The 23,466-nt window shown below is 43.7% G+C and overlaps 1 protein-coding gene across 1 annotated transcript in view; it reads left to right on the top strand.

Annotated features, from left to right (window-relative positions):
* LOC126187480 (tyrosine 3-monooxygenase) overlaps nt 1–20,039 on the top strand; it is a 40,144-nt gene extending 20,105 nt beyond the window's left edge. The window contains exons 6-11 of the mRNA XM_049928586.1: nt 1,480–1,663; nt 3,691–3,847; nt 3,933–4,129; nt 6,068–6,203; nt 16,017–16,373; nt 19,638–20,039. Coding sequence (XP_049784543.1) covers nt 1,480–1,663; nt 3,691–3,847; nt 3,933–4,129; nt 6,068–6,203; nt 16,017–16,373; nt 19,638–19,812 — 1,206 coding nt within the window. The 3' untranslated portion in view covers nt 19,813–20,039. The remainder of the gene's footprint in view (nt 1–1,479; nt 1,664–3,690; nt 3,848–3,932; nt 4,130–6,067; nt 6,204–16,016; nt 16,374–19,637) is intronic.
* The last annotated feature ends 3,427 nt before the right edge of the window (nt 20,040–23,466 follow it).

A 23,466-nucleotide genomic window follows, 5' to 3' on the forward strand; every position in this document is an offset into this window, starting at 1 on the left:
TGAATAGCCCGTTGACAGAGGAGAGCGAAACAGTCAAAACAGTGGTGAAAAAACCTTTGATTCGTTGGCAGGTGACCTTTCTCCACTCCCGGCTGAAGGCGTTTCGCATTAGTTAAGTGTCGCGGCCGTAGCTCTCATAGCCCACCTGTCCTGTGATCTGCCATTAATTACTTAGCACTTTATCTACCGTTAAAACAATAACACGGAGCTTCATTGTAAACTCATTTCATTTTGGTCAGTGTCTGCAGCATACGAAGATTGATATTCAGTCATTGAATGAGTTTTGTTTTGTGTCCTTAGCAAGATAACTAAGCTGCATTTGTCTTCGTTGTAGTTAATTGCTGAATCAGTCGTGCATTGTATATCTAAGAATTACCAAGTAAATGCTTACTTACGCGTGTAAGCAGTCGTGCAATTGCCTTCATCTGCACGTCAGTTAATCGATGATTATAAAGATAAAAATTTTCTGCTTCAACATGGTTTCATGAGATCCTGCTATGTGATGGAAACGATTCCTAGAACTTGGTCAGCAGATACAACCTGAACCAGAGAATGTCGGACAGAGGCTAGAATGTCTGTTTGAAAATATCGAACTGACAGCCTTTGGACTGGTGGATATTTCTCAATCCCTCGCGTAAAATAGTGAGTCCAGATACATTGTAGTTGTGCAGCAAGACTAACGTAGTGTTATGGTAAAGAGATTGTAAACCCATTTCCTCGAGACAGGTAAAGGTTGCGTTTGTACGTGAACCACTTCCTAACAGCAACATGTATATGCGTAGCTTAGTTCTCACAAAACCTGGTAGTTTCGTTTGCAAACGTGTTACGCGTTTAACCAGCGGGCCCGTTGCCTTGTTGATCAGTCTCGTTGATACGTTAACTGTAACGTTAACTACATTGGGAAGAGGACCTGAATGTCAGCAGAACGAGAGGCCTACCTTATTTGGAGAAAACTGCAGTGAAGCGATTGGGTATGCGTTTGTTGAACTATGCTCAAGTGATTGGAGGACGTGTAGTTATATCTCGGTCGTCCCGAGTTCCAGCTAGGTATTTTAACCTCGGGTTCAATTGGCGTCACTCTGAAATTTGTTACATTCAGAAAGAAAAGTGCTTCCCGTCACTCACCACGAATATTTTCGTAAGTTTGTTCGCTGGAATTAATTGCTAGACAAAGAGTGTAGCTTGCTACTATTGGCAAAGATTTGTATTTGGGGCAAAGAATTTTAATATATTGGTATGGTCATCTCGCAATCCTCAAGACAGTATTGTGTAGTGTTAATTTAAAATTTCGCGAGAATAAATTACACGTTTTCCACATGTGTATAAAGTTTACGACCTTCCTGGCTTTCTTCAAAATTGTTGCCCGAAACTGTTGCTAAAGAGTCGTGCAAAATCGGATAATTAGTGAATAAAATTTCTCTAAATTTTAAGACTGTTTACAAGTGTAACTTACTGACCGCCTCGTGTCTCGCCCGGCAGAACTTCAAGGGCCAGGTGTGCCACCTGGAGACGCGCGAGTCGCGGCAGGAGAGCGGCAGCCTGGACGTGCTGGTGCGCGTGTCAATGACGCGCCAGGCGCTGCTGCTGCTGCTTCGCTCGCTGCGCCAGAGCGCCGCCCTCTCAGCCGTCACGCTCATGGCAGACAACAGCGTCAGCATCAAGGGTGAGTCTGCGCCCGGGAGCGTCCCACCCGGTATTTCTCACCACCTGTACAGCTCGGCAACTGACACACATACACATACATCTCCGTACTCGGAAGGAGAACACAAGTGTCCCAGCCCGATTCCCCAGAACCTGCGCTCAGTGGAGGAAGGATCAAAATAAGCTACCGGCCGACTGCTGTGGCCGAGCGGTTCTAGGCGCTTCAGTCTGGAACCACGCGACCGCTACGTTGCAGGTTCGAATCCTGCTTCGGGCTTGGATGTGTGTGATGTCCTTAGGTTACTAAGGTTTAAGTAGTTCTAAGTTTTAGGGGACTGATAACCTCAGATGTTAAGCTACCCCAGTTTTTTTTCTGGAAACGACAATTTTCGAGGTAATTTGTGCCTGCTAGCGAGAAAACACGCCAACCGAAGTAGCGGTGCAGGGGCTAGCGTAGCGGTTGCCCAGTCTTGTGGCCAGTGTTCGAAATCAGATTAATTTTCTTCAGTTTCTCGTTTATCTACCGAGGTCCGTATTTTATTGCACAAATATTTTGCGGTGAATATTAAAATAACGTTCTTATTTGTCTAATTGCCCCTGAATCAATTAAAGTAATGAATGAGAATTTTTTGAAATGATTTGCGGTGAAATTGCTGCAGTTTCGTCACAACATAATTTCCACAAATATAATCTATTCGCGGTCTGTCGCGAAATTGGTGCCCAGCGTGAAGTCTTCGGCACTATCAACGATGTTTCTTCCCAGAGAGATCCAAAAGAAAGGTGGTCTGATAAACCTGGATTTCAGCAGTGTCGTTGTGTTCAGAATTTCTGTCCAGAACGTAGCAACGATTGGTATCATCCAGCAATACAGCAAATCTTCCTAAATAATATACATAAGAATGAAATATAAAAAGTTAATACAAGAACTGGCGTAAGAATGAAAAGTAAGAATAAGTATTTAAAGATTGTAAACCTTGACAAATCATACCACATACGTAATAAACGTAAGCCAGTTATTGTGAAACATTTGTAATTTTATAATTAATATAATACCCTTGTCTCCCCAAACTTGTAAAAAAACGTTCTATTTACCCTCTACGAACATAGGTACATGATATTAAAAAATAAACAGTAATCGGGTTTTGAATACAGGAAGCACAACTGATGTCGCGACGCTAGCCACTGTGCAACCAGTTTCGATGAACTTACTCTGCGCTAAAAGGCACCTACGGTACCTAGAAAACTTTGAGTATCTAGGATAAGCAGAGACACGTGTTAGCTTACCTTTGAAACACGCCTTTATTTCAAGCAATTCATCCTCTTGGATCGAGATTGTAAATAGTGTACGCAAGGTACTGTAATCACAAGTTAGAGATACGTCTTACTTAAAAACAAAAATTTGGCGCCAGTAAAATTTCGTTACGTACGCATCAACTGTGAAAAGACAGCAAAAAATTGTATTACTTAGCACGGCTGTAACCGTACATGACTGCGTAGACGACAAAACATGGACTGCACATTTAGAATATGCTTCTCAGAACCGTCCTGTCTAGTGATGCAGAGCTACATGTTTGGGTCGCGCGATAAATAGTTCTGCGGTTGAAAGATTTTTTCGGGTTTCTCAACACTGCGAGACATTTCAGTGACGCAGAAACTAATTCAGTTACCTGGAAAAAATTTCCTGTTAGCATTCACTAATGAAATAAATCTGAAGGTATTTACATATAAAGCAACGGCTGCTGCCAAAATTGGTTACAGGCACTAACTTACGGAAACAAAAGTTGTAATTAGGCAATTTCGATAATGCCACAAATTGACTGGGTTTCTTGTCAAAAAATGGTACTTCTAAACGAAACAGCCACCACGGAAAAAATGACTGCCCATAAACGACGCAGCTTAAAGGCTGGTCTTTTTTTACATCAAAGAAAAACTTCTGTGTCTTCAGGAAGTTTGGCCGCTTGCTGTGAAATTTGCATTTTATATATAATCGTCTTGGCTTGTTGAAAGCGGCGTGACGGTATTGACAACGGATGTGTGCTTGTTCCACAGATCCGTGGTTTCCGCGCCACGCCAGCGACCTGGACAACTGCAACCACCTGATGACAAAGTACGAGCCAGAGCTGGACATGAACCACCCTGGCTTCGCCGATAAGGTGTACCGCGAGCGCAGGAAGATGATAGCCAACATCGCGTTCGCCTACAAGTTGTGAGTACCTCACTCCAGGTAGCTTTTCTGCCTTGCCGCGCTGCTGCCGCGTGTAACTGTCTGAGACACTGGTTGTCGTCCACAGCGGAGACCCGATCCCCCGCATCGAGTACACGCCCGAGGAGACGGCCACGTGGAAGCAGGTGTTCCGCGCCACCATCGAGCTGCTGCCAAAGTACGCGTGCGTCGAGTACCGGCGAGTCTTCAAGCTGCTGCAGCAGGCCGGCATCTTCACCGAGGAGCGCATCCCGCAGCTCGAAGAGATGTCCAACTTCATGAGCAGTGAGTACAGCACTCGTTCGTCGCTGCAGCCTACGCTTCTCGTAATAACTCATAGCGAAATCAGTATTAAAATCTTTCACGACCGCTAAGTATTTCTGAAATGGCAAGCTTAGACGATGTAGTGTTTTATAATCACACTGGTTTCCAAACGGTACGTAAGACAGGTTTCAGCAGGACTCTAAAGCACAACATTCACTTAGTCTGATTATTTCACAATCCATATTCGAGGAGACTTTCACTTGGCAAGACGAAAATGCCTCCGAAAAAAAATCAGAACGAAGTAAAAACGATGTAAAATTTAGGTTCAAAAGTGTTCGGGTGTAAAAAGCTACTACTGAACACAAAATTACTCTCGGAATAAAGATAACTGGCTTTAACTTAACTTACGTTAACTTTCTCGAAGCTTTCAGTAAAAGTTACTAAAACAGTAAACGTCCATAGATGGTTTGGGTAATACTGTCATTCACTAACAGACCGGCTGTGTTGCTGTCTTGGAGTCCCAAATCCGTACGCAGCATTTCTGTCCACACTGGAACCTCAGTATGTTTTATTCCAGCTACTGTTAATTTCTTTGTAAATTCACTTCTGCCGAGTTCCGAAATGTCAACAGAATTAGTCAACATCGGACGTTGACTTGGACTGGATCTGAAAGAGATACAGATTTCCTTTATGAAAACTCCCACAGCAGTCAGTCCTCAAAAACTGAGCGGGAACAGCAGCAAATACAGATATGATTAGATATGAACTAGGATGAAGTCACTGTTGTACCACGACCTTCATCTATTGTAGTTCGACTCTCCGGCACATGTGAAGTTACCTTCAACAAACGTATCACCTGATAATGTAAAACCCTGAAATAACTAGGTAAAATACGCAGTGGTAGTTTGAATGAAATATTATTACTCAGTTATCAGTCAGTGTGTTACAGCCATATCAAAAATTCTAGCGCTAAGTTTATTCCGTCATCAGTCTTATGACTACGTTAGATGAGATTAGTCATTCTCTAGACCCATAAGAGGGAATCCTCCTGGGTGTGGAACACGTCAGATAATTACATTACAAAAATGTAATTAGAAAAACTTGAGTTTCATTAATTTTAATGATCCTTAGTCAATAAACAGTAAAATTATGTACATGAATTAAATTTAAAACTTCTAATATTTACGGCTTTAATTCTTACATCTGCTTTCATTAAATCCATCATTCAGAGATTTGCTAGTTTCTTGGCTATTACAACCAAATATTGTGAAAGATTAAAGTAAACTATTCATTTCAGTGATCCTCGGTTAAGAACAGATTATGTACGAGATTTAAAATTAAACTTCCACTATTTACAGACTTAAGACTTACGTCTGCACATGTGACACCCCCACGATTTCCCCTGCAGTATAAACTTGTTTACCTCAGAATAACTTAGACCAAAAGCCTAGTTTAATAAATGAATGTATTTTGTTTACCTATTTCCTGCCCTCTTATGCTCCCTACAGCACAATGGAAGTTGATGTTTTATCGTACCCACTATCGTCCTGTACCACCTTGTTTCCTTTCGACGCCGATTCTGCGCAGAACATCTGAATTTCATATCAATTCACCAGATTTTCAGTATTCTCTTACAGCACCACGTCTCAAACGCTTGGATTCTCATTTCGGTTTTCCCACAGTCCACGACTGAATTCCATATAATGCTGCATTCCGCACGGATATTCACTTAAACATACTCCACAAAGCCTAGCTTTGATATTAAGATTTTAATGACTACTGCTGTCTTTTGCACACTCTCGTAATTACTTCATTCTATTTAAAAGCTCTTGTAATGGTCCCTCACTTCCATTGAGGATCACGTACCCTTCCACTGTTTATCCTACACCTACACCTGGCCCTCCCTGCCATTGGCCACCGAGTCGCTCGCCACTACCTGGCCTGCTTGCCTGCCCGCAGAGCACACGGGCTTCCGGCTGCGACCCGCCGCCGGGCTGCTGACGGCGCGCGACTTCCTGGCCAGTCTGGCGTTCCGCATCTTCCAGAGCACGCAGTACGTCAGGCACACGTCGTCGCCCACGCACACTCCTGAACCGTGAGTATCTCGCATCTCTCTGCTTAGTGTTTGTGCCTCTCATCTGCCTAGCAACAGACATTTCGTAAAGATTAACAGCAATGCTCCATTGCTTCATTTCAGACAGGGACCTCCAGGTTGCCTGCAGTAGTTAGCTTGGTTACAACCGTAAATCGTCAGCCATTCTTAAATTTCTATGTTGCCAATTGACTGTGTGGAATATGGTTTTCATAAATTTAATTCAAAATCTATCACACACACACACTTAAACTGCCAAGACAGTTTAAACGTTGCCAAAATTTACAGCTCGATTTCTTTATATTCGTTACTACGAATAACTTGTTACCGTCTTACACATCTTCGGCAACGGCCACGCTGCAGTGGATACACCGGTTCCCGTGAGATCACCGAAGTTAAGCGCTGTCGAGCATGGCCGGCGCTCGGATGGGTTACCATCTGGCCATTATGCGCAGTTGCCATTTTTCGGGGTGCACTCTGCCTCGTGATGCAAATTGAGGAGCTACTCGACCGAATAGCAGCGGCTCCGGTCAAAGAAAAATCATAGCGACCAGGAGAGCGGTGTGCTGACCACACGCCCCTCCTATCCGCATCCTCAGCAGAGGATGACACGGCGGTCGGATGGGCCACTTGTGGCCTGAAGATGGCCTTCTCTAGAACTGAGAATTCTGTTAAAGCTATCGTAAAAACTCTCATGACTCGGTACTGAGATACGTTATGCCCCACTTGTCAAGTATGAAACTCTTACCACCACATGTTACGGGACTGTTATCCAATTATCAACTACTTAAAACTTCTATGCCTAAAATGCACCGCCAAAAGTAAAAACCTTGCAGTTTCAAGCTGAGCTTGAGTAACTCACACAAGATGTCACAAGAGGAGTTTCGCGTTCGACAATGCATGTCTGCTACTGGGTTTCCACTTACGATGCCTAATGGCGTGGAAGTTTAAGCACTTTATAATGGAATAACGCAGTCCCGAAACATGCCGTGGTGAAAATCACACGTTTGACAACTGGTGTGTAAATTCCCAAGTACTGAACAGTAGAATTGTCTGCTGAAGCTCCGTTTAAGTAACGGATAGTTTAACAGTTTGGGTCACCACAAAAATTCTACTTTATCTTCGGCAAGATATCAACCTGAGCAACAGAAAAAGGCTGTCTCAAGAAGTAGGCTTCTGCTCTGCAATTACAGAAATATTTGGGTTGGGCTGTTCTTAATAAATTGTAATACCTTGATGTCATGATAGACACGTAACTGGTTCATGCAAGAGTTAGTGTGCAACTGTTACAAAAACTTGAGTCTACAACATTTAATTCTATTTGGACTGGCAACATCGGTGTCACTTCTTTCTACTTAGTGCAAAGAAAAACTGACTTCCCTAATTCCTCCTTCGTCCTTCGTAAGCCACATCAGGACGACAAATTTTAAATGTAGAACTACCCCATTTGTTGAATGTAGATGTGAACACGTGAAAGCGATGTGCCATGATAATCAAAGGAAACTTCAGCATGAAAAAGTAACATATTTAGAACTGTCCTTGCCACATGAAGTATTCCTCCAATAGCTTCATACTAAGCTTTCCAGACGCAAATTATTAATTCAATGTGCCAGTTACGGTGTTCATACAGGTGAGAACTATTCTTCAAAGCAACACTGTTCACACAGCATAAAATAAGACTAGGGAAGTAAATAAGTGTACAAAATTCGAAATAGCGATTTTACGCTGAAAAGAAAAACAAATCAAACGTCTGGACTGTACATCCACCGTAAAATGTATTATCTGAAAGACGGGAAACACGATAAACAAATTAAAATAGACTGAGTTCAGAGAATTCAGTTAACTAAAGACCAGTGGACGGTCCAGTAACGACTGTGATAAGCGAATGGTGGCGATGTCGGGAAGTCGCCTTTCGAAGAAAACACGCCATCGACTGGAAATCCCTGTCACAACACATCAGCCGAACACCTGCCAAGAGTTAAGCAGAACACGCTTCCTTCCTAGCACTAACGAAATATGAAATTCGTTAGCCTTAAAAAAAAATACTCCGTTAACCAAATAATACAATAACGTAAGCTAAGTCCTTCAGTAATAAGACAGACTGAACTTTCAGAGAAATGCAACAAAATGGAAGCTCCGTGAAGATGGTGTTTCCTTTTGAGAATCTGTCGGTAACATTTCTTATTGTGGTAGACGTATACTAGAACGCCGTCCCTGCAAATGTAAAGATGTCGATTTCGAAATACTCCATTACGAAAATGACCTGAACGTCGTTTAGATACTCTCCCATCACATAATCAACCCTGGAAACTGCCACTTTGAGTGACGTTAAGTTGGAAAAATGTGAGCGGGGAAATGATCTCAGTTTAAAGCATTAGACGTAATTTGTTTGGTTGTCTCATTAAAAGATATTCTCCTTAGATTACGCTTGGCTGTAACGTAAAATAAAAGTAATTACATTGTCAGAAACCTCAAACAGCAATGTTTTAATGTTTTATCGGGTCTGTAAGAGGTTTCAAATCTCCAAACTAATTCCTAAAACGAGCTAAGATTGCACATTCACAGCCTACCCATTGCTTTGTTGCGTCCTTGTGAAGATTAAAAAGTGCTTCTATGCACGCACTGGTTATTAGCTGAAAGGTACAACTGCAATTAAAATATAGGCAGTTGGTATAAACATAAATCGTGCGCTTTCAAAGGAAACGAATATGCAGGATTTCTAATTAATGCATTTTTAGGATATGCACCTCATACCTGCTACTTGTCCCAGAAGCTAATATGACTTACGCTGCTGAAGAGATTAAATCTTTAACTTCTGTAACTTTAAGCCAACGTCAGGCATTAAACAGATGCCTTTTGATCTGACATCAGTGTTCCATTAAATCTTAAGACATTTTTTCCCCGAAACTTCTTAGTTGCAAATAAAGAGGAATAAGGAATATAAATATGAGAATAAGACAACAAGAGTTTTAAAACCGAAAGCAAATACGCAAAAACAAACATTAGCTAGGCTACTTTAGCCGAGAAACAGGAAACGTGAACTCCAGCTCCAATTAGTGTTGCTCACATGCAGTGATCTTGCACTGATTCGATCGGTCAAGAATAGGAAAAGTTTTAGGTTGTCTGTTCTCCACAGGTTGCTCGATACTGAGTAACCCCCTTAAGATTATAAGCTAATCTTGTTTCTCTCCGCAATCTGTTGGCGTTGCAAAGAAGAAAAAGAACAGCGCACTCCCCTTAGAAAAGTTTATTGCGTAATGACTAAAGTAAAAACTTAATGGCGTGTTCAAAATTAACCAACACGAATGTGGAAACTCCAACGAACTCAGTACCCATAGGCGCACTCTGCACCACACCGTAAGTTTTCGCACTCTGCCTAAAAATATTTCATTTTTGTGTCAAACCTAACAAGCTAACACAAATCGAATCAGTGGGCTCACAGAAAGGAATCAGGTCATTTCTCTTCCAGCTGGGAATATCGCCCAGAGCGGGAGTTGGGCACCGAACTGGTGGAGGGCGAAGTCTTGCCCCCCTCCCCTCCCAGCCCCGCACAGCTCCCCAGGGACGAACAAAAGAAAGAGCCGGGCTGCGGCTCAATCTGAGCCGCTACTCTCAATTAACGACCCACGCAAGCCGTCCCTCGGAGGCCGATCAGAAAAATTGCCCGATCAGAGGCTAATAAGATTCTCAAAGAGAATGTGGCTTATTTTCCTTCTTTTCCTCTTTCAGCTCTTCAATGCTGAAATGCCTTCAGGCAAAAATTTCTGACCGAGAAGTCTTTTGGGAGTTAATTCAGCTATCGCAGGACACGAACTGATTTATGTTCGGAAAACTTCATACCTACCGTTTTACGCATTAGTCAATAAAAGAACACATTTAACGAGTATCGAGCGAGCTAGTGTAAGAATATAACGGAAAAACGTTTGCGGTAATAAATTACCGTTCTGGAATGCAAAAAAATTCATTCGCAATCGAAGAAATAATTCGTGCCTACATGTCGAATTGGAATAATCCTTAAGGAAAACTTAGGTATAATTGTGACTTTACCTACCATAGTAAAGTGAAATTATTTTTGCATCTCGAAAGTCAAATAGTACGACGGAGACGGATGAGTCTTCAGATTTTTTCGCGAACTAACAGTCTGTGGTTCTGCATCTTTTCAGAATTAAATGAAACTCCATCCAGATAAAAACTGAGAAAATCTAATGATGGTGCTAAGTTAGAGCATACAGGCGTATAACACATCTAGCGCACTTCTGTTTCTGCAACAAGTTCGAAGAGTAATGTCGTTCCAATCACGAATGAAAGTTAAAAATGGTCGTAAATTTTTTCGATGTCCACTTCTAGTTACCTTTCGTGTCGTACCTTGTATAATATACACCTAAAGTTTAGCTCCTTCACAAACGCCTGAAGGTATCGATTTCTGACCCTCTTCATAGTTTCTCATCAAATAAGCAGTATCTTCTTTCAAACGATCCAAGTTTCATTACTGAGATTTTACGGGCGTCAGCCCATGGTCCACAGCATACTACTGTTTCATCTTCCAGTGCCGGAGACATCAGGTGTAAACGACTCGGGAAGCAGCTAGTCTCAAATAAGCTCAGCAAGCTGAACTGTTTCCACACAACGATCAGTTCGTGACGTCATTACATCGTTGCCTACGTTTGGGGAGCTGCACCGATGTTTCTTGGTTTTTAGCGTCTAGTGTCGAATAGTTGACACTGTTCTATCACAAAGGCCCACAATGTGTCTACTTTCATAGCAAAGAATTGAAAGTTTTCTTGAGCTTTTGAATTTCTATGGCCTCTACATCCTAATGTGCTAAAGATTAGATCTTGGTAAAACCAGTGTCAGAAACAAATTTTGTTGTTTTAGTTCCAACGTGCTAATGTTTGGACGCTGCAAAGGACCAGCGCCCACCAGTTGCCACAGCAGGAGTACACAAAATCCTTTGCACTTGCGGTGAAATGTGCATAACTACGAAAATAAGCGTCAACACTCGCCGTAAGAAATAAGAGCAATTGGCGCCTGGACAATGCGGATAAATCAGCAGTAGCAGAACATGCACTGGGACCAGGAACCACACATTCTGATACTGCGGTTTTATCAATATCTAATCATTACTATGCTTAGGATGCAGCGAGGTCGTAAAAACTGAAAGTCTGTAATAGGAGAAGACTGAAATTAGACAAGTTGTGGGCCTTAGTGGTAAATAAAACAAACGCGCCAACTCTTCCTCACTACATTCTATACAACATAGTTCGGTGCTATTCCGCTGTGGTAGGCAGCGGTCTGATATCACGAACAGACTGTTGAGTGGATACATAGAAACAGCTCGGTTTTCTGCGGTTCGTAGAGACAAACTAAATTTCTGAAATCTCGGGTAGTGTGAAACGTCCCCTTAGAACAATTATACACGACTGTGCTTAAACTGACACAATATTTTTATCGCAACGCAATCTGACTTTCAGTAATCTCTACAAAACAATGGCCCTGACTAACTTTAACCTATACCTTTCACAAATCACTTAACTCACCTCCAACTGCGCAACGCTACGCGCTGTTCACATCCAGCTGCCCAACACTACAATGGCAGACAACAATGCAAACTAGCCACAGACTGCACACAGCACAGCCAGTGATTTTCATATAGAGCGCTACGTAACGTTGCCAATAAGTAAACATAAACAGCGTGCTTACAAGTGGAAGAGGTTAGAGAATGCCTTGGACCACGGATTAATACGCAATAAATATTAGCAATGAAATGTCAAATGTTAGTGATATCTGCAGAAGAAAGAGATGCCTCCCGTTGAAACACAAATGTGTGTAGAGAGAACAAATATTTCCTCAAAGAATCTGCACCAATTAGTAGCAGACGCACTGAATATGGTTTAGGTTTTAAAGAACAAATTTCTGCACGAAGAGTATTAAAGTTCTAAGTAGTAACGCCCAACAATTTTATCTGAAAAATTTTTGACGTCCAAATTGTTTAAACAGGGCCGGTAACTTTTCCAAATAGGAAGTCAGCTCACAAAAAAGGCTTCCACTCCTATTTCATACAGGGCTTTCAGCTGCGAAGTCTGCAGCAATGTGGCTTCGAGTCACACAGCAAAGTAGCAGTGTCGCTTCATCCTCTGGAGATTGTTCCGTTCCACCCTCCTTTCTGAACTGTTCTCCCGTGACAGGAACATCATCACGCCGCATGCAATCGAATTACGTGGAAGCAGCGACTGGAATGACATCGCTAAAAGCCCGGGGTTAATTGGCCGTCAGTGGGGCGCTAGATGAGGAGGGATCCATTACGGGCGCGCTTAATGCAATCACGGCGGGCAGCAGGCAGCCGGCTGGCCCGGCGCGCCGTGTTGTTGCAACCCGCGCCAGCCCGCCACGCTGGACTGCGCCCCGCTGCTCGCTCGGAAGAGTTTTCTTTCCGCCTTCCCCTCCCCTCCCCCTCATCCCCTCAGTTATTAAGTACAGTAATAAAAGCAACTAGCTTCTCTTCTCTGAACCACTTCTCAGAACCACTTCTCAGGTTGCGAGGTTTAACTTCGCACACTTGCAGGTATTGGTATCACTCTTAAGTTGAGGCTTCAAAACCAAAAATAGACGCGCATCTAACAAGGGAACATCCCAATCGCACCCCCCTCAGATTTAGTTATAAGTTGGCACAGTGGATAGGCCTTGAAAAACTGAACACGGATCAATCGAGAAAACAGGAAGAAGTTGTGTGGAACTATGAAAAAATAAGCAAAATATACAAACTAGGTCGTCCATGCGTAAGATAGGCAATATTAAGGGCAATGTGAGGCGAGGAGCTCCGTGGTCCCGTGGTTAGCGTTGAACAGCTGCGGAATGAGAGGTCCTTGGTTCAAATCTGCCCTCCACTGAAAATTTTGCTGTCTTTATTTTCGCAAAGTTATGATCTGTCCGTTCGTTCATTGACGTCTCTGTTCACTATAATAAGTTTAGTGTCTGTGTTTTGCGACCGCACCGCAAAACGGTGTGATTAGTTGACGAAAGGACGTGCCTCTCCAATGGGAACCGAAAACCTTTGATCGCAAGGTCATAGGTCAACCGATTCCTCCACAGGAAAACACGTCTGATATTTTGTATACGACACTGGTGACAGCATGTGCGTCACATGACAGGAATATGTTGTCGACCCACCTAACTAGTACACTTGGCGAATGGGTGGCAAGTTTCTTCTACCTTGCCCGATTTAGGTTTTCTTGTGGATGTAATAATCACTCCAAAAAAGGTGATGAAAACATGAGTTTTTCACATAAACTGAAAATAAAAAGTTAAAATTTTCGGTCGAGAGAAGATTTGAACAAAGGACCTCTCGTTCCGCAGCTATTCACGCTAACCACGGGACCACGGAGTTCCTCACCTCACGTTGCCCTTAATATTGCCTCATGGACGACTCAGTTTGTATATTTTGCTTATTTTTTCATAGTTCCACACAACTTCTTCCTGTTTTCTCGATCGATCTGTGTTCAGTTGTTCAACGCCTATCCACTGTGCCAACTTATAACTAAATCTGAGGGGGGTGCGATGGGGATGTTCCCTTGTGATTTCTAAAGAGCTCAAAGTGCAAATTACCCAATACAATATACTGCAGGGATGCTTCTGCAAAATCTGTCTAAACAGGCTCATTCGCCGTAGCATGTATCCTGTATTAGTGTGTCGCATTTCAGTGATCAGGTCCTAAAGACGTGTTCCTGACTCCGTAATTTAGCTAACGCAGATCTGTGCAGATATTACTGTGGCACATACTGCCTTAAAAAGTAGTTTCCTGGGTGTAGATCGTAATTTGACGTTGTACCGTAATTTACCATTTCGGATTGTTTCTAAAACGCTAATGTGCTAAGCGATAAGATTTACTGCCGTTCATTGCGTGGCAACTTGTCATCGTGAGCTCTGGTAAGTTACAATAACTGTTCAAAAACATCTTTCAACAAACAGGTAACTAGTACTCGTGTGGTTGAACATAGGATGCCAGTCTTCGGTCCAAAAAGCTGGTTTGATGCAGCTTTCCGTGCTACTCTATCCAGTGCAATCCTCTTATCTCCGAATAACTCCTGCAGCCTACACCCTTCTGAATGTTTACTGTATTCAGCTTTGTCTCCCTCTTCGATTTTTACCCCCCCTCACTTTCCTCCGGTGCTAAAATAATGATCGCTTAATGTCAGTAAATTGTCCTGTCAACCGATGATGCCTTCCTTTCGTCAACTTGTGCCACTAATTTTTTCTCCCAAATTCTGTTCAGTACCTCATTAACTACGGGACCTACCCAGCTAATCTTCAGCATTCTTCATCACCGCATTTCAAAAGCTTTCATTCTCTACTGTAAACGATCCACTTTCGTACATGGTTACACTCCATTTACATACAACACTCGTTTATTTTGTTTCGTATCCTAATCTAATTGTCATCACCTGAATTATTTCCACTACATTCCAATATCTTTGTTTAGCTTTTATTGGTCATCTTATATGTACTAAAGACTGTTCTTGCAGTTAAACTGCTATTCGGTCCTTTGCTGCCTGTGATAGAATTAGTGACTTCGGCAAACCTCAGTCCTTTCCTTCTTTCTGAACTTAAATACCTACTCGAAAGTTTTTACATTCCTCCAGTGCTTGCTCAGTGTAGTGATTCAGTAACGTCGGGGACAGGCTAAACTTATAAAGTGCTTGCCATTCATGTCCCTCAATTATTACAACTATCTGGTTTCCGCACAAGTTGTAAATAGCCTTTAGTTCCCTGTATTTTACCCCTGCTACCTTCAGAGCTTCAAAGAGTATTTCAGTCAACATTATCCGAAGCTCTCTAAATCTACAAATGCTATAAACGTAGGTTTGCTTTTCCTTAATCGAGCTTCTAAGGGAAGTGTGGCGTCAGTATTGCCCTGTGTGTGTTCCTACTCTTTCCGCAATCCCAACTGATCTTTCCCGAAGTCGGCTTCTACAACTTCTTCCATTATTTTGTATTCTTGTCAGTATTTTGCACTCGCGACATAACGAACTGATAGTTCTGTAATATTCACGCCTGTCAGCACCCGTTTTTTTTCCAGAACTGCAATTATTATATTCTTCTTGGAGTTTTGAGCGTATTGAGTCTGTCCTTACCTCTGTTTAAACGTGAATTCACTAAAAAGTTGGAACAGGGATTCCTAATGACACTTCGTGTTAACCCTAACGTAACAAACGGTTTCCTGTCTTTGAGAAACTTGCAAGAAATCAGCAAAACTGGAGTTCTTAAATCGGTAAACACGGATTGGGCAGTTCTACATCTACATGATTACTCCGCAATTCACATTTAAGTGCCTGGCAGAGGGTTCGTCGAACCACAATTATACTATCTCTAACATTCCACTCCCGAACAGCGCGCGGGAAAAACGAACACCTAAACCTTTCTGTTCGAGCTCTGATCTCTCTCATTTTATTTTGATGATAATTCCTACCTATGTAGGTTGGGCTCAACAAAATATTTTCGCATTCGGAAGAGAAAGTTGGTGACTGAAATTTCGTAAACAGATCTCGCCACGACGCAAAACGTCTTTGCTTTAATGACTTCCATCCCAACTCGCGTATCATATCTGCCACACTCTCTCCCCTATTACGTGATAATACAAAACGAGCTGCCCTTTTTTTTTTTCTTGCACCCTTTCGATGTTCTCTTGATAACTTGAAAGTACAAATTACCTTTCCTGGCGCAGTAAACTTGAGGGCATCGCGGAACCGTAATGTCTGGTGACGGATACACTACTGCACAGACGGCGCTCAGCTAAGAGGGAACGCTTTCTTCCTTTCGCAGCGACTGCATCCACGAGCTGATCGGTCACATGCCGCTGCTGGCGGACCCCAGCTTCGCGCAGTTCTCGCAGGAGATCGGCCTCGCTTCCCTGGGCGCGTCTGACGCGGAGATCGAGAAGCTGTCGACCGTGTACTGGTTCACGGTCGAGTTCGGCCTGTGCAAGGAGAAGGGCCAGCTGAAGGCGTACGGCGCCGGGCTGCTGTCGTCGACGCGCGAGCTGCTGCACGCCGTGTCCGACAAGCCCGAGCACCGGCCCTTCGAGCCCTCGCTGACCGCCATCCAGCCCTACCAGGACCAGGACGTGCAGCCCGTCTACTACGTCGCAGAGAGCTTCGAGGATGCCAAGGACAAGTTCAGGTGCGTAAAACTCTCCTCCTCCCACCACAGGCCAGCTCTACAGCGTTTAGCCACTTTGTTTCGCAAATGATTCTAAGAGGTGTTGAAACGTCCCCTTAGAAAAATTTATAAAAGACTGTGCTTAAACTGACACAATATTTTTCTTTTAGCGCAACGCAATCTGACTTTCAATAATCCCTACAAAACAATGGCCCTGACTAATCTATACCTTTCACAAATCACTTACCTCACCAAAAATCTCCGTTACTCGAACTACTGCAATACAGCGAGCGCCACTACTGCCAGCTAAATAGAAGATTCAAACTACGGAAGGCACTAACTACTGATAGGGATAGTTAGCAAATGAGATTTTAATAGAGAACAATGTATTTACCTTAATAGTCATAACTGACATCCAGTCTTACAAATTTCAAAACTCCGCCATCTCTCTCCCCACATCCACCACTGCTGGCGGCTCACCTCCAACTGCGCAACGCTACGCGCTGTTCACATCCAGCTGCCCAACAGTACAATGGCAGACAACAATGCAAACTAGCCACAGACTGCACACAGCACAGCCAGTGATTTTCATACAGAGCGCTACGTAACGTTGCCAATAAGAAAACATAAACAGCCTACTTACATAAAGTCTACTTAGTGTCGCAGTAACGCCACACTGGCCTCGTGTTAGATATAGCAGCGGTTCACATTTCCATTTGGCCACCCAGATTTACCTTCTTTGTGATTTCGACAAAAATTAGAGAGATGCTTTCCCCAAGGCTCGGCCGATTTCCTTGCCCACTCAGTTTGCGCTACGTGTGTAATGACCTGCTACTACTAACTGATGGCACATTAAATTTCTTTTTCACATATTCTTGTACACACAAGAGTTGGGTGTTCCCATCAAGTAGTTTTGCCACTATTTGCGAACTTCTCTACTCGAAAATTATGTAACGGCGAACGACAAAATACTTAACGTAAAAACAGATGAGTGTCCTTCCATTCCACTTCAGAGAAGAATTCAGTACAACCTAGTTTTTAATAAAATACTATTAGATCATTCTCGTGGAACTTCCAAGTCAGAAATTAACCCAGTTTCGTGAAAATTTCTAGGTAAAAGGCATGTTCATTGGAATGCTGAATGTTCTGACAGATTTCCCGCGCGGAAGTTAGTGTTCAGGAAAGCGGCTAAGCATTAAAAAGATGATCGCACTAAAGTCCCCATTGCACCAAATTTTGCTTTTGTGTAATAGCCCTAAACTGTTGCACAACAGCATTCTCTATGCTATGTGATGCTGATGTATTACTACTCTTAGCCCGTCAGTACAATGAAACTTGTTCATATATTGTTTGCCATCTTCGTTACTCTCCGTAGTTAAAACGAAGCTTCAATTTGTTTACGAATAATGAACCCTTTCCAAGTAGTTTATTAAGCAGTTGGTAAGAGGGCCAATGCGAAAGATTCAGCAGAACTTACCTAAAAGCCAACGCCCTGTAACGCCCATAAACTTAGTGTAATTACCCGATTAGGAACTGAAATAGTGTCAATCGGATATACCTGTATATCAGTCTTAAAATCGGGCTGTATTTGTCGATAAAAAATTGGAGCGTTATGTTTACTATGACTAACCCTGCAGGACAGAATCTTCCCCCATCCCCGCAAAGAGGAAAACAGCACTCCGTAACGTCTCGGAACTGCGCAACGCGTCCTTGGAGCGACATTGCGTGCGCTACGCCCGCACTTTCGCCGCACGCAGTGGGCCGGCGGCGACGCGACTTTCGCCTGTACAGTCCTCGATGGAAACACAGCTCTCGACAGCTGTGAGAACACTAGTCACGTGCGACACCAGCTTGCCAGTGCGTTACCAGTGGAAAATTGCCACGGGGCGTTACCGCGTTTTTCACCGCACGAATTTCCCACAGCAAGTGAGATAGCGGTTTTAAAATTTCTAAAAATATTTTAACCACAGGCGAGCCGTAGCTATTAAATGGCGAAGTTCATCTCTTACAGCAGAAATGAGCCGTAGCCAGCTGGAAAGGACATAGCCACAACTGAGGCTAGAGGAGGGGAGGGGATAGTAAATCGAACGAGCGTACTGAAAGCTGAATGTATCTGATATTACACACTGATAAATAGGCAGACAAGACGGAAGCTTAAGAGTGTGTTAAACCAGTGGAAACGCAAAGGGATATAAAGGGCAAACCCATCAAACGCCTAAAAAGTTCCTCAAACGGAATCATGGACGATTTGTCCTGATTCCTACGAAATGGAACACTCATTGGTGTCGTGATGATTAAATCTGAACAGAAGAATTAAAGAAATGGCTATAGTACGATACTTCCTTTTGGTACTCTGGTTTCTTGTTGAGCAAAGAAAGACAGTTAAGAGAGCTACTAACTAAATGCAACTGAGCCGTTAGATTCTGAGCTTAAACTGTAGTGTGCTCATTTAAACGTCTACATCTACATACATACTCCGCAATCCAACATACGGTGCGTGGCGGGGCGTACCTCGTACCACAACTAGCATCTTCTCTCGCTGTTCCACTCCCAAACAGAACGAGGGAAAAATGACTGCCTATATGCCTCTGCACGAGTCCTAATTTCTCTTATCTTTCTGGTCTTTCCGCGAAATGTAAATTGGCGGCAGTAAAATTGTACTGTAGTCAGCCTCAAATGCTAAATTTCCTCAGTAGCGATTCACGAAAAGAACGCCACCTCTCCTCCAGAGACTCCCACCCGAGTTCCTGAAGCATTTCCGTAACACTCGCGTGATGATCAAACCTACCAGTAACACATCTAGCAGCCCGCCTGTGAACTGCTTCTGTCCTCCCTCAATCCGACCTGATAGGGTTCCCAAACGCTCGATCAGTACTCAAAAATAGGTCGTATTAGTGTTTTATAAGCTCTCCTTTACAGATGAACATCTTCCCAAAATTTAACCAATGAACCGAAGACTACTATCCGCCTTCCCCAGAACTGCCATTACATGCTCGTCCCACTTCCATATCGCTCTGCAATATGGTGGTATTTCGCCCAATAAGGACACGTTGGATTGCTTCAGACCAGTTCGTGGCATCAAATCGGAAGGCCTGATCGGGATGGAAGCCATAAGAAAATATTAATATACCGTGGCTCCCTGATACTACCGTTGACCATGCGCTGAATTTAACTGCCACGAATTGTCAGCACCGACGTGTCTTTTCATCTTCTTGTTTGGCCTCAGCTACACACGACCGTAAGATTTGAGTGCAATGGTGTCTAACGTGTGGTTTTGTTCCGCAGGAGGTGGGTAGCCAGCGGCATGTCCCGCAAGTTCGAGGTGCGCTACAACCCGCACACCCAGCGCGTCGAGGTGCTGGACTCCGTGGAGCGGCTGGAGGGCTGCCTCTCGCAGCTCAACCTAGAGATGCTGCACCTCAACAACGCGCTGGCCAAGCTCAAGGCCAACTTCGCTTAAGGGACTCTCCTCGTGACCTCGTTTTCCCTGCACTTCACCACGTACTTAGCGTCCGCATCGTCCCCATCGTTGTACCCATTGTATAGTTCCCGCTCGTAGCCCGCTGCAGATCCAGCACACGCTAGCGGTGCAGGAGAGACGGCTGCTACCGGTGACTGCTTCCGTCAGACGGGAGTCGAGCGCGCGTCTCTGTCGAGTAGTTGCGACGCTGGCGGGCGGCGCTGAGTGGCGAGTGTGACGTCCGTGCCGGAGGGCGAGCGCCCCTCTGGGTGGCGCCAGTCCGGTGCGGGCGCCGCAGCGCCCACGTGCCGCCGCGCCCGCCATCTGTTAGCGAACTGCCGCTTCGAGTGACTACCGGGACGCGACTCGCTGTCCACTAGCAGCGCGTTCTCCGTGCCACTGCAAGGGGATTCCCCGCAATAAGAGATGGGAAATGGGACCAAGTGAGCTGCGTACTAGTCTCGAGGCGCGGCTTCTGAGCGCGGCCTGCAGATCGGCGGCGGAGGACGAGGTACGCGCAACTGTGCGCTGGGGCCCTGACTCCACCCCGCGTATATGTTCATGCGTAAGCTGTCCTTCCCGCTGTGCTGAGAGGCTGTGCCAGGAAGCGCCGAGGTGGGGAGAAGACTGTTCAGCAAGTCCGTCTCTCCTCTGCTGTATAAAAAATAAATTAGCTCGTCATTCTCGCCGTCATATCCATTTGTAAATTGTATAAATGTATCACACCTTATGTATTGTAGCTGTAGAACTATTTTATTCTTGGGCGCTTGACCTCCTTCGTGCGTTCGATCTATTTATCTCCAAAATCATGATCCAGAAATCATTCCAGCTTTCTAACTTCTTTAGTGTGCTGTGTAGAGAAGTGTAATTATCTGGACTTAAACGTAGGCAGTTAAATTATGATTCTTTCCTTACCTACCAGGAGGGTTAAGCGTTACTGTGTGAATGTTCTGTGTGTGTTTATGCGTGTGAACATAAATGTTTACTGTTTATAATTTAATGTTCTGTTTTTGTAACAATTTTATGGAATGACAGTGTTTGGTTCTTGTCAAATACTTCGTTGCCATCTCTCGTATGTATTATTTCACATGGCAATTGCACCATAACTACTGCAAACAATGAAATATTTACTCACGCTATAAAATGCACGTGCACATTATCTTTGTTCCTTAGTGAACAGATGTAATTTCAAAGTTACAAAATGTATTCTTCCTTTAAACACTGCATGTAGCTAAGAAGCTGTCAAATCCTGCTTATGTGCTATGGAGTAGCTTCGTCTGTCACACTATCTAAATGAAATTAGAGGCTATTACTGCATGAAACAAAGCAGAATTCAGACTTGCAGGTGTAGAGTTCTACGATACCCTTATCTGGTTAGAATCTAAGAGCTGTTTTATGATTATTCTGTTAATGCTACGTGCACTAAGTGTCCAAATATCTGCTAGTATTCCATGTGATACGTATGTACCTAATTTATCTTTGCAAATAAAATGCATATATTTAAGCCGAACGTTGTTATTCAGCCACCTGTCTCTTCCTAAAACCTTGTTAACACATACCTCACCTGAGCCACAATCACTCAGTAAATAAAGTAAATTAGCCCACACACAAATGTGGAGCAGATTAGAAAATAACTATTGGAAAAATTAAGATCAGATAACTGTCGCCTTAGTAGACTAAAATGTGAAGTGCAGAAAAATCTTTGTAAATCGTAAAATACAGAGTTCAACTACTTCAGCAATGTCGTATCTTTCCACGCACAAATTTGCCCTTAACATCCTGAGTTACCTACTTCAGCTTCGAGGAAGCAAAGGGAAATTGGGGGGGGGGGGGGGGGTAGGTATAGTTTGAAATGTAAATAAAGTAAAATTCCGTAAACTTCAGACAAAATATCGCCTCGACCAATACTGATAATGGATCAATAACATCTGGACAACATATTGGACATTAATATGGGATACACCGACCTTTCGTCTTTGCTTGAATTCTGCTCGGGACACTTTGTGAGGTGTTTGAATAAACAGCTCAAACCAGAGGTCATTGATGCTGGACGCGGGATTCCTAATTCATCCCAAAGGTGTTATTCTGGGTTCAAGTAGAGACTGTGAACAAGATAGTCCTTTCCAGGAATCATACTATCCACAAATATTTCCCTCACAGATGCTTACACAGGTTCCGTCGTCATGCTGATAAAATCTTCTCTACAGACTGTTCGTCTACCACACAAAGCTGTGAAAGTGTTCATATTCTTCCGCATTTAGCGTTTTCATGAGCAAAGCAAGCGCACAACGCCCACAAAAAGCACTCCGATACGGAAACCATCACCATCTCCGTGGCTTCACTCTTGGAACTAGACATAATGGTAGGTTAATGTTCTCAAAGCATTCGCCAAGCCTAAATCGTTCCAGGCTATTACCACAGGGCAAAGCCGTATTTATCAGTCCAACGACGACGTTCTGTGTCCCACCTCAAACGTCGCTCAGCGCAGACTGCAGCAACGCGTGGTTGAAGAGTTGCTCGACAAGTGTACCCCATTCTTCTAACCCTTCACGCACAGTCATTGCATTAAACGGACTGCTGGTAACCCTTTGGAACTCATTACTGAGGTTACAGTACGCTTGTTCGCCCACTGCTTGAATACTGCTCAGCAGTGTGGGATCCGTACCAGATAGGGTTGATAGAAGAGATAGAGAAGATCCAACGGAGAGCAGCGCGCTTCGTTACAGGATCATTTAGTAATCGCGAAAGCGTTACGGAGGTGATAAACTCCAGTGGAAGACTCTGCAGGAGGGACGCTCAGTAGCTCGGTACGGGCTTTTGTTGAAGTTTCGAGAACATACCTTCACCGAAGAGTCAAGCAGTATATTGCTCCCTCCTACGTATATCTCGCGAAGAGACCATGAGGATAAAATCAGAGAGATTAGAGCCCACACAGAAACATACCGACGATCCTTCTTTCCACGAACAATACGAGACTGGAATAGAAGTGAGAACCGATAGAGGTACTCAAGGTACCCTCCGCCACACACCGCCAGGTGGCTTGCGGAGTATGGATGTAGATGTAGATTTCGTGCTATTTGCTATAGCCAACCACTGCAATGATCGATGGTTCCTGTTGGTACATGGTCGGCCTGGTCTTGGTTTAGCTATGGCTTCGCGTCTCCATTTCACAATTACCTCACCAACAGTCTAGTTTCGCAGCCTTAGAAGGGTTGAAATATCCCTTATTTTGTCGCTTAAGCGACATCCAGTGATTAGCCCACCTTCGAAATCAGTGAGCATTGCTGACTAATTCTGCTGTTACTGCCTTTCCATTGCTAACAAAATTCGCAGACCTTTTATACTGATGGGTCTGCCTCAGGTGACATCTAATGGTAAATTCTGCATTATGTAGGCGTGTACTGAAACGTTAGACCAGATGTTTCGGACAAATACTTAACTCGAATTCTAACGAAAACAAAATTTTCTCAAATATTTGTTCTAGTGTTTCAGACGCAATAACTTTAAGAAATAAATAGTTCAGCTCAATAGCATAGCGGACATATGCCCTTGTAATCTAAAGTTTAGACTTCGAAAACCTACGCGATGGTGAAGCACCGCATTTCGTTACCCTGACGTTTGCCTTGTGGCGCAGCATACTCTGCAAAGTTTCGC

The sequence above is a fragment of the Schistocerca cancellata genome, chromosome 5 (assembly GCF_023864275.1).
Source record: "Schistocerca cancellata isolate TAMUIC-IGC-003103 chromosome 5, iqSchCanc2.1, whole genome shotgun sequence".
Taxonomy (NCBI): Eukaryota; Metazoa; Arthropoda; class Insecta; order Orthoptera; family Acrididae; genus Schistocerca; species Schistocerca cancellata.